Here is a 12,208-nt window from a genome sequence, read left to right as displayed (position 1 = left end):
TAAAGATGGTAAGCACATCTATAAGTAAAAATGAATGAATAACCTCTATTTAATCCTGAACAATCAATGTAAAAACATTTAAAATACAACACACAACCCAATAAACTTCACCCCCATATGTGCAACATAGGACTGAAGGTACCTATAAAAGGTCCAAATATACATATGAAGCCACAAATTTAGGGAACCAAACCACAGCATATGCAATATGCACCACAATAATCATAAATAATATACAGTCAAAAAAACCTTAAATAGGCTAAATGAAGTGTGCAGAAATATATATGACCCATAACAGAACTGGAATTGAAAAGACATATAGACTGTATCATAGCCAATACATGTCCCAAAAGGGGTCTACCGAGAGTATATATATATATATATATATATATATATATATATATATATATATATATATATATATATATATATATATATAGGCCTGGAGTCCTACCTAATCTCCAAAACCTTCAGAGAAAAGGAAAGGAGAAACCTCCCAGTATGCAGCCTAATACCTATAATGAGGTTTTGCTGAGGAAAGCATCATGGTAGCTTTAAGTGGCTATAAGTAGCAAGGTATAGTCACCAAATCCCAGCTCAGAAATGGGGGCCATGGAGGGAACAGCATAAAGAGTCCAGATAGAAAGGGGGGCAGTGAAGTAAGAACCCCACGCGTATCGCTGCTCACAAAGGCAGCTTCGTCAGACATGAAACTACAGACACAATTTATTCTGTTGGTGAAAGTTCTGTGCATTATGTTATGTAAAGGCATAGAGAAAGCTAATGGAAGACACAAAAACTGTAAACTATACAAAGTTTTGGAGCCATAAATATTTTATTTCCAATGACTAAAAAAGCTACATCCTCATGGTCAAGTTGTGTGTAAGTCAATATAAAAACACCTCTTTTAGGTTAAGGTCCGAAGATGAGTTTTGGGTAGTTTTTGACACTGCGTATTTTCACTTAGCAAAAATCGTAGCATCTTATAGTTCCAGAAAAGTGAATGGGATTAAAGAAATCTCCTGCCCACAGAGCTTTTTTATTACGCAGCATAAACTGACCTGCGGTGTGTATTTCAAATCCGCAGCATGTCAATTTGTGGGTACCTCCTGCAGTTAGGCAGTGAGGAGCTGTTTGTTGATCAGCATGATATTGGCAGTCAATCACCATCAACAGAGCAGAGCGGAAGAGAAGTCGCTGCTCTATCGACGTGACATCAGCGGAAGCCACAAAATTGCCGGCAGGTGCGGTCGGTGACCGCTCTGTGCTAGCAGAGTTCTCAGCTGGGCAGAACAGACAGGTGATTACCTGACTGTTAGTTCTTAGGGCAACTGTAAAAGATCTACTGATCTACATCTTCCAACACAAGGTTTACTTGTTCTAATGTTGTCTTCTTCTTAACGGTGCAGCAAAGATAATTGTATTGTCTGCTCATTGAAGTTGGATGAAAAATTGAACATAAATTTGCTACCCACAATGTGATCTCAAGGACAGTTTTGTGGTATCCCGGTACCCATTCTACTGCTGCTGAATGAGACAGTTGCCGTGTGGCAGTAGATTTGCTCCAGTGTGTCAGGTTTAGTTTGGGCACTGTGAGTTGGAGATGTAATACATTGCATTGTATACCGCCGACTCATAAATGTACTTTGCTGCCATCTACTGGCCAATGTGTGTATATGACAGTTAAGTGATTATTCTCACAACAAGCTGCCATAGAACAGGTGGAAGGAGCCTCCCAGCTCAGGGCTCACACATTTCCTAAGGTAACTTCCTGTTCTGGGCACTTCAAGCTGCCTGAGGGAGCAAATACTACTGCTCCCAGCATAGTTTTCCATGCAAGTCCATGCTGGGGGGACATTTTTCTCCTCATAATCTCCTCCACAAAGGAGTGAAGCCTCATCCTGTCAGAAGAGATAACGCTGCACATGTGCTCTCCTGCATGCTGGTTATCCTGTTTGCTTCCAGCCAGGACCAGATCCACGTGGCTGCCACGCCACCAACTTTGCTTAACCTACCCCCTGCGAAAGAGAATGGTAGGCTCAAAACTGTACGTACTTCCACACGTTAGTGTGTTTCCACAGAGAGCCAATCTGTGAAAGTCCCTCCATCAGTATAATATTTCCTGGATTGCGCATAGCACTTCCTCTAATAGCAAGTGAAGAGAACTCTACTCCAGCCACCCTGAGAGGCCATAACCTCGCTTGTCTAATGAGGAGAGAACCATTACTTTCACATGCACAGTATACTGCGAACTTTGCCTTTAAGAGAGAGACTGTACCCCGTTACCTCTTTCAATAAAACTGTTATGTTTACAAGTTCACCTGCGTGTCTGGCTGCACAAACACCACGGGCGCTCCCATACCTGCATCCAGACACCACCGCTACAGGAGTGCCCTCGGGGGTCCTATACCATCCACAAGTGCCACCTCCTGCTATTGACAATTGTTGTGGACACGAGGGAAGTGTTGAGGGGTCCAGTGACCCACTAGAGCTACCGTGACATCACTATCTGATGCCAGTGGGACTACATGCCCCAGGTGGCCCTTCTGCAAGATCTGGCACCTTCTCAGTGGCCCACCACAATCCTATTTATCATTTTTACATTTCTCTAGATTTAATTTCTTTATGTTTTGTATACCTCTGTGCGGTTTATGATGAGGGGAGATGTTTAAACTTTCTAGCATAGGACTGGAGTTTTCAGAGTCGTTCTCTTCTGAACTCACGGAAGCCCTCTGTAATTTTCTTTTAAATGAAAGAAGAAAAGGTATTAAAACTATCACAAATCCATATAAGTATTGACATGATAATAATTAGAAATATATAACTGGCATCAGCCTGTAACAGAGGCAATTGTTCGGCACTTGCCGCGACTGCTGCTGTTTACCTATTTAAATTCTACTGCCAATCACTCAAATAGACGCCCACTAGTTCCGTGAGATGCAATTGTGGGGGTACAATGTGTTACCATGTCACATTGGTCCTCCTCTGAAGGTCAGCTATAGGCTGAGTTCTAACAAAGACCACAATTTATAATATAAACTGCAACATTGTGGTATTGAATTATACAATATAAGTGATCAAACAATTGCAGGTTAACGTGCTCAAGGAAGACTAAAAAAAAATAACTAAAAAAAGTTTTTAAAAAATTAAAAAGATATAAAAGTTTAAATCAACCCCCATTTCCCAGTTTTAAAATAAAATAAAAAATGATAAAAAACATATTTGGTGTCTCCGTATCCGTAAAAATCCGGTCTATCAAAACATTAAAGTGTTTGAAACATTCATTGAACAACAAAGGAAAAAACTAAAACGGTAGATTTACAAATGTTTCAAACCCTGCAGATGCCCCCAAAATGGAATAACATGTAATCAAGATATAATCCAATAATGGTATACAGTAATCAAAATCAGCGCTAAAATGTTAAAAAAAACTATACAAAGTATGATATTGCCATAATCATACTGACCTGGAGAATAATGTTTCCAGGTCATTTTTACTGCAGATTGTTTGCCGTAAAAGCAAAACTCAAATTACCATGTCAGAATTTCAGTTTATCTCACATTTTTTCCCCAATTGGATTTTTTTTCCATTTTTCAATACATGATATGGTAAAATGAATTGCGTCATTCAAAACTACAACTCATCTGACAAAAACAAGTTTCATATGACTATATGGACAGGAAATTATCACAACGTTATGGCTCTTGAAAGGAAAGAAGAGGAGGAAAAAAATGTACGCAAAAACAAAAATTGGCAGCTCCAAAAGGGGTTAAACAAATATTTTAGCGTTAATCCATTTTTTTAAAAGGGAGCGCACATTGCTAAGATGTGCCATCACTTTATGGTCAATGGGAGGCCAGGAATGTCACTGATCCTGAGAACGTAAGACCACTGTGCTGACACCCCCTACATAGCTGGGACCTGTGAGAGCTGACTTGAATGGGACGCTAATTTAACAGTTAGGACCCTAAAATTTCAGGCTCCTCAGTCCTGGTAGACAGACCTCTGCAATCGTATAGTGATTGCCATATTATTGCAAAAACTGCGTAGAATATTTACTGCTCTGATGTGATTGGTATTAATATTTTTTCTGATATTTGGTAATTTTTACAAAGAAAGGACCCAATGCTGACTAAATGATCACTTACCCCTCATTCATTTGTGGTGATAGAACAACCTGGTCGGAAAAGGAATTTTGCTTCAGTTTCTCTACTGTAACCAAAAACGAACAGTATATCTAATAAATAGCTTATCTGTATAATATATGTGCATAGGAAAATACAGACATTGTGAAAGTATCAATACCTTTTATAAGTTCTCGCTGTCTGGTCAAAATCTTCCGGATTTCACTCAGCCATGCCGCCTTCTGATCTGAGGTCTGGGCCTAGATCGCAAAAAATTGCTTTTCTTTAAAGTCTTTTTATGAAGACATGTATTATGCAATTTAGCTGTGTGACACTTGGCACAAATCATTTCTTTCTGGACATTTCTAAGACCATCTAAAGTCTTTATGAATTAAACAGGCTACAATCTAGCAAGTCCTCCTGAATAGAACACATGGTCAGGCTAAAACAGGCTACAATCTAGCAAGTCCTCCTGAATAGAACACATGGTCAGGCTAATTATCGATTTTTTTCAACCAAAAATAATCTTTGTAAAGCCTCATTCAGACTTCCGATTTTCACGTACTTGTACTGCCCGTGTTTTTCACAAATAGCACTTGTATCTGTGATTGTCTATGGGGACAGTCATACTGTATGTCCGTAATTTTTCATGGACTGAGAGGTCTGCGGAAAGTCGCAAAGACATATACAATTTTGATTCCAAGGTCGGAGAAAAATCGTCAATGCAAGTCAATGGATCCATGAAAAAATCAGACCACATTCAGATGACAATGGAGTGCGGTCTGATTTTCACTCGACAGTCAGAATGGAGGAAGTGGCAAAACATTTATTTTGATTTCTCCACATAGGAGAAAAACGGATGACACATGGACCAAACTCTGTTCAAACTCTGATCAAAGGCTGACCGGAATAATTGGTTCATTTTTTTTGTATGTGGAAAAATTGGATATGTGAATGAGCCCTAAGACTTTTTGGATGCCCTAGGTAGGAGAACTGATTGGGTGCTGTAGCACTCGTAGAACATCACTCACCTTTACCTGAAATGTTTTGGATTATTAGTCAAAGGGGCCTATGTGGTCTCAACTCAGACTCCTTTACACCTAAGATGCTGTTAATATGGCCACATGGTCCATCTCAGCGATAAACCCATTAGCTGGATGTTTGCTGAAATTGTTGTCTCGTGAAAAACAAGTGATCAACCTATCTGCAGTGATGGTGGTTGTCCCACCGCCCAAACCTGCACTGATTGACAGATCAGGGAATTTTCATCCCCAGCAGGAAACTTTTGTACAAGTTACAAAATGTCATGGCAGGTTGAACGCTTGACCACTGCTCCATTCATTCTCTTTAGGGCTGCTGGACAAAAAGATCAGCGTTGTGCTCACCATACGGAGTGAATGGAGCACAGGTCAGTTATTACCTGTTGAGTGGAAAGGTAGTAACTTGTTGTCATTGGACAATTGCTTTAAAGGTAACAATCATTTTAAAAAATGTTTACATGAAATGCTGAAACAAAGGAGCCAAGCAGTGCTCGTCTCCCAGAAACAATATGTGCTCAGTAGATGGTCTTCGAGCCTGTCGTCAGTCTGAGACAACAGCAGCGCTCCGTTGGACGCTTTGACCTCTTCTGATCCAAACTTCTGACATGTCGCTATGACTGATTACTCATTATATCCACTAAGTTAGTACTCTGCAGTAAGCTGTTAGTACTTGTACTATCTCTATATCCACTGTGGTAAGTGTTCATCTATTTGTCAGAGGTTGGTTGTCCACACTGGCAGCAATCAGGATTCTAGTCTGCCAGTTACTTAATATAATTCATTAACAGGCACTGGACTATACAATGCTACATGTTGGATTGTTGGATTTGTTTTATCCTCAGAACCAGTTATAGATTTGACATATTCGGCCCTAACAAGAAAATATTAAAATACTAATGTTTTAACTCAGGAAGACTTCAGAAATCAATATTTTGTGGAATAACCATGATTTTTAATCACAGCTTTCATGCGTCTTGGCATGCTTTCCACCAGTCTTTCACACTGCTTCTGGCACAAAAATGTAAGCAGTTCTTCTTTGATGGCTTGTGACTATCCATCATCCTCTTGATTACATTCCAGAGGTTTTCAATGGGGTTCAGGTCTGGAGATTGGGCTGCCCATGACAGAGTTTTGATGTGGAGGTCTCTTAATTTTTGCCAGAGCTATATCATCATCGTATGTAACCCTAGCAGTATGCCAATGAACATCAGCAAGGTGCTGACAATTAATTTGACCTTCAGGATTTTCTCATGCCCCATTTCTCATCTTAAAAGAAATTATTGGAGAGCAGTTATGCTTGGGGTTGGGGGGATGTTCAATGTATAAATTATTCTTTCTTTTTCAGATGCTGTTTTGAGGATGGTTTGGTAAAAAGTCTGAGAAGAAAGGTAGGGTTTATCCATTGATAGGAAAATTGCCAGAAAAGCTAGATGGAAAGGTTTTATTCATACCTTTCTGCATTATATTAGTAGCAGTAGGATTGAGAAAGTGGCGTTATAATCCGGTGGGTGCCACCACTGCTGGTGCTCAACAAATGGGCTTAGTTCGCAACAATAATCACTTAAGAGCTGACTACCATTGACCCCAACCAGAAGCCTGCTACAATTTAAAGGGAATCTGTCAATGGATTTTTGGTATAAAATCTGCGCTCACCATAATATAGGGCATAAGATCCTTATTACAGGGATGTGTCACTTATTAGGCTGTGTGCTGTAGTTTAAATATAATCAGTATTTTATCAGCAGGAGATTATTACTACTGGACTACATCTCTTGTGCACACTAGTCAGGCTAATCTCTATAATCACACCCCCACCACTGATTGGCAGCTTGTACAGTGTGGCCAGATTACTCATTTTTTCTTTTTTAAATATCCACCATACAGTTTCAGAGACATGGCCTTTATATTTAGTGCAATCAATATGCTACTATTTATGGTCTTTACTAAGGGAGTGTGTCTCATAGGACTCCTTGGGGGGCATGTTTTCAGGACACTTTAATAATTACCTTTTGAGCAATGCTCCCTTGATAAAGAATATTTGCATATTTCCAATATAAAACAAGAGATCGGGGAGAATAAAGTTAGAGCAAAAGATGGCACTTTTGAACTGATGACAGGTTCTCTCTAAGATTAGAGATGAGGGTTTGTTTAGCATTTAATATATAGAGCTGATGCCACTTCACCATTAAGGAATGGTACACAATAGAACAATCCCTTCTTAAATACTGTAAAATAAAAAAACCTCATACTTACCTCCTACAGCGGCACCTTTCCAGTGACGTCTACCTCGGGTCCCAGGGCTCACGTGACGTAGGTATGCCACGTAAGTACTGAAGTCAATCGGAGGCCGCTAATGGTCCACCTCATTCACATTTCGTTAGATGATTGAACAAAGTGTGAAAACTGCTGCCCCCATTAGCGACCACTGACTGGCTGCAGTGCTTTCGTGACATAACTATGTCATGCGAGCACTGGGAGACCCGGTGGCGACATTGCTGGAAAAGCACCGGTGCAGGAGGCGAGTATAAAGACTTTATCCTACATTGGGGAATAAAATATTTAATATTTAGGCGATTATCCAAGTAGTGGATTACCATTGTAATTACCCCTTTTATTAAAGGAAAACACAAACCTGTACAACATAAACCTCTTCTCGGCCGCTGTACCAGATTTCAAACTTGCGATTATCGCCTTTGACATTTTCAGTGATTCCAACAGCATTCATCTAAAAGGACACGAGAAGAAGACGACATCTGTGCTTTGCCCCATCCCAGTCCTAAGCGGACAGCATGATGCATATATGGCAGATATGCACTAACCTTCAGGAAGTGCTTGAAACTGTATGACGGGGTTTTGTCATGTCCATCTCCATGATCTTCCCTCCTTTTGCAGAAAACTATTGCTCTTTCATAGAGGAAGAGATGTCTCTGCATTGGTTTAAAGCGGGCAAGTTCCTTCATCTTTGTAGGTCCCTTTTTATGAGTGATCCACACACTAAAAGAACCTTGCATTAGTATCCGGCCCAGATCATTTATATCTCCCTGAGTGGCAAAAGCAAGAGTTGTAATAAAAATAAAATGCGTAAAAATCACTATCTTTACAATTGCTGTGTTTTCTTATTTTATATGGTCACTGTATATTAAGACAACTTTACAGGCAACATAATATATAGGCAATCTGCAAATCACTGGAATTAAAAATTATGTTATATTAACCCTGAAAAATCACTCCAGTGATTCATCATTGTCTTTGGGCTTGTTTTTTGTCTTCTTTTATGTGTTTTGCACCTTTTTTTTTTTTATTTGCACCCAATTCATTATTTTATTAGCGTCTTTTTTAAAGTTTATTTTATATATGCTCGTCTTTTTTGTCCCCTTTGGTGGAATCTAGTAATTCCAAATGTTTTCCCCTGATTCATAGATTGCAATTTTTAAAAAAGTAGCAAAATTTGGAGCAATTTCATCTAGTCTCCCCTGGTGTATTTTCGAGTACACCAGTATTTTGGAGTATTTGTTTGCACCATAAGTATAGAAGCAGTTCAAAACAGGAAAAAAAAAGCCCTTATTTTACTTTGTGCCAAATTTATGAATCGCATTTGCCAATTTAGTTAAATTCGGCAACTATTACTGCAAGACAAAAAAGGAAGATGCTTGCTGTCCACTGCCTGTTGTGCGGGGTCAGCATTTATAGGAAGCCAATCTATTAATACGTTTTTCGTGAGGGATGCAAAACCAAAGAACCGAGAGGAAACCTCTTGGTTGGACATGAGCACTCGACCCCAGCCCTGCAAGGTACACCCAATATGTACAGTGGCATGTAAAAGATTGGGCACCCCTGTTCAAAGTTAATGTTATTGTGAACAGTTAAGCAAGATGTAGATGAAATGATCTTTAAAAGGCCTTTTTATTTTTTGCAAAAAAAAAAAATGATATATATACTTTTACATCTTAAAAGTTTACAAAATAAAAAATTGGCTGATGCAAAAGTTTGGGCATCCTGCATGGCTAGTACCTAGTAGCATCCCCTTTTGAAAGTATCACAGCTTGTAAACTCTTTTTGTAGTAGCAAATCGTCTTACAATTCTTGTTTGAGGGATTTTCATCTATTCTTCCTTGGAAAATTCTTCCAGTTCTGTGATATTCCTGGGTCGTCTTGCATGCACTGCTATTTTGAGGTCTAGCCACAGATTTAAAATGATGTTCAGATCAGAGGACTGTGAGGGCCATTGTAAAACCTTCAGCTTGCGCCTTTTGAGGTCATCTATTGTGGATTTTGACGTGTGTTTAGGATCATTATCCATTTGTAGAAGCCATCCTCTTTTCAACTTCAGCTTTTTTTCAGATGGTGTTATGTTTGCATCAAGAATTTGTTGAAATTTCATTTAATTCATTCTTCTCTCTACCCATAAAATGTTCCACGTGCAATTGACTGCAACATAATCCCAAAGTATGATTGATCCACCCCTGTGCTTAATGGTTGGAGAGATGTTCCTTTCCTGAAATTCTGGGCCCTTTTTCCTCCACACATATCTTTGATCATTGTGGCTAAAGAATTCAATTTAAACCTCATCGGTCCAAAGGACTTGTTTCCAAAATGCATCAGGTGTGTTTAGATGTTCTTTTGCATACTTCTGACCCTGAATTTTATGATGAGGATGCAAGAGAGGTTTTCTTCTGATGACTCTTCCACGAAGGCCATATTTGTGCAGGTGTCTCTGAACAGTAGAACAATGTTCCACAACTCCAGATTCTGCTAAATCTTTCTGAAGGTCTTTTGCAGTAAAGCGGGGTTTTTGATTTGCCTCTCTAGCAATCCTATGAGCAGCTCTCACTGAAATTTTGCTTTGTATTCCAGATCTTATCTTGACCTCCACTGTTCCTATTAACTGCCATTTCTTAATTAAATTATGAACTGAGGGTACCGTCACACAGTACCATTTTAATCGCTACGACGGCACGATCCGTGACGTCGCAGCGATCGTATGATTATCGCTCCAGCGTCGTAGACTGCGGTCACACGTTGCAATCACGGCGCTGGAGCGATGCCGAAGTCCCCGGTAACCAGGGTAAACATCGGGTAACTAAGCGCAGGGCCGCGCTTAGTAACCCGATGTTTACCCTGGTTACCAGCGTAAATGTAAAAAAAACAAACAGTACATACTTACATTCCGGTGTCTGTCCCCGGCGTTCTGCTTCTCTCCACTGTGTAAGCGCCATAGCCGGAAAGCAGAGCGGTGACGTCAGACGTCACCGCTGTGCTCGCTTTCCGGCTGGCAGACGCTCACACAGTGGAGAGAAGCTGAGACGCCGGAGGACAGACACCGGAATGTAAGTATGTACTGTTTGTTTTTTTTTACGTTTACGCTGGTAACCACGGTAAACATCGGGTTACTAAGCGCGGCCCTGCGCTTAGTTACCCGATGTTTACCCTGGTTACAAGCGAACACATCGCTGGATCGCTGTCACACACAACGATCCAGCGATGTCAGCGGGTGATCAAGCGACGAAAGAAAGTTCCAAACGATCTGCTACGACGTACGATTCTCAGCAGGATCCCTGATCGCTGCTGCGTGTCAGACACTGCGATATCGTAACGATATCGCTAGAACGTCACGAATCGTACCGTCGTAGCGATCAAAATGGTACTGTGTGACAGTACCCTGAGGAAAGGGCAACTTGAAAATGCTTTGCTATCTTTTTATAGTCTTCTCCTGCTTTGTGGGCCTCCACCATTTTCATTTTCAGAGTGCTAGGCAGCTGCTTAGAAAATCCCATGTCTGCTGTTTTTTGGCACAAGGTTAGAGGAGGCAGGGTTTTTATAAAGCTGGGAAATTTGCATCACCTGGCCTTTCCTAACGATGATAGTGATAGTGAACAAGCCATAACCCTAACAGGCTAATTAAGGTCTGAAACTTTGGTCAAAGTTATATGTGCACACAAATCTCCAAGGGTGTCCAAACTTTTGCATCAGATCATTTTCCTTTTTCTAATTTTTAACCCCTTCCTGACCTTTGACGCCACGTAGGCATCATGAAAGTCGGTGCCAATCCGACCCATGACGCCTATGTGGCATCATGGAATGATCGCGTCCCTACAGATCGGGTGAAAGGGTTAACTCCTATTTCACCCGATCTGCAGGGAGAGGGGGAGTTGTACTTCAGCCCAGGGGGGGTGGCTTTGCCCCCACGTGGCTACGATCGCTCTGATTGGCTGTTGAAAGTGCAACAGCCAATCAGAGCAATTTGCAATATTTCACCTATGAAAATGGTGAAATATTGCAATCCAGCCATGGCCGATGCTGCAATAGCATCTGCCATGGCTGGAAATCATGTTCTGCCCCCCCCCACCGCCCCCGATCTCCTCCCCAGTCCTCCGTTCTGTCCGGTACCCCCCTCCGTCCCCCTGTCCGCTCCCCCGTGCTCCTGTCCGCTCCCCCATCCTCCGATCACCCCCCTGTGCTCTGATCCACCCCCCCACCACCCCCTCATACTTACCGAGCCTCCCGAAGTCGGTCCGTCTTCTCCCTGGGCGCCGCCATCTTCCAAAATGGCGGGCGCATGCGCAGTGCGCCCGCCGAATCTGCCGGCCGGCAGATTCATTACAAAATACATTTTGATCGCTGTAGTAGGTTCTATCACAGCGATCAAAATAAAAAAATAATAAATAAACCCCCCCTTTGTCACCCCCATAGGTAGGGACAATAATAAAATTAAGAAAATATTTTTTTTTTCTTTTTCCACTAGGGTTAGGGTTAGAACTAGGGTTAGAACTAGGGGTAGGGTTAGGGTTAGGGGTAGGGTTAGGGTTAGGGGTAGGGTTAGGGTTATGGCATGTGCACACAGTGCGGATTTGGCCGCGGATCCGCAGCGGATTGGCCGCGGATCCGCAGCGGATCGGCCGCGGATCCGCAGCGGATTGGCCGCTGCGAATTCGTAGCAGTTTTCCATCAGGTTTACAGTACCATGTACACCTATGGAAAACCAAATCCGCTGTGCCCATGGTGCGGAAAATTCCGTGCAGAAACGCTGCGTTGTATTTTCCGCA

At 41.4% G+C, this 12,208-nt stretch overlaps 1 protein-coding gene across 2 annotated transcripts in view; it reads right to left on the bottom strand.

Moving 5' to 3' along the window:
• MCF2 (MCF.2 cell line derived transforming sequence) overlaps window positions 1-12,208 on the bottom strand; it is a 181,614-nt gene that overhangs the window by 7,954 nt on the left and 161,452 nt on the right. For both annotated transcript variants that reach the window (XM_077285261.1, XM_077285262.1), the window contains 5 exons: window positions 7,985-8,206; window positions 7,798-7,890; window positions 4,307-4,385; window positions 4,150-4,213; window positions 2,639-2,742 (listed from right to left, as the gene is read on the bottom strand). In XM_077285261.1, coding sequence (XP_077141376.1) covers window positions 2,639-2,742; window positions 4,150-4,213; window positions 4,307-4,385; window positions 7,798-7,890; window positions 7,985-8,206 — 562 coding nt within the window. The remainder of the gene's footprint in view (window positions 1-2,638; window positions 2,743-4,149; window positions 4,214-4,306; window positions 4,386-7,797; window positions 7,891-7,984; window positions 8,207-12,208) is intronic.

Source organism: Ranitomeya variabilis, chromosome 2, assembly GCF_051348905.1.
Source record: "Ranitomeya variabilis isolate aRanVar5 chromosome 2, aRanVar5.hap1, whole genome shotgun sequence".
NCBI lineage: Eukaryota > Metazoa > Chordata > Amphibia > Anura > Dendrobatidae > Ranitomeya > Ranitomeya variabilis.
The sequence above is the reverse complement of the archived record's forward strand: the minus strand, read 5'-3'. Positions and strand labels throughout refer to the sequence as shown.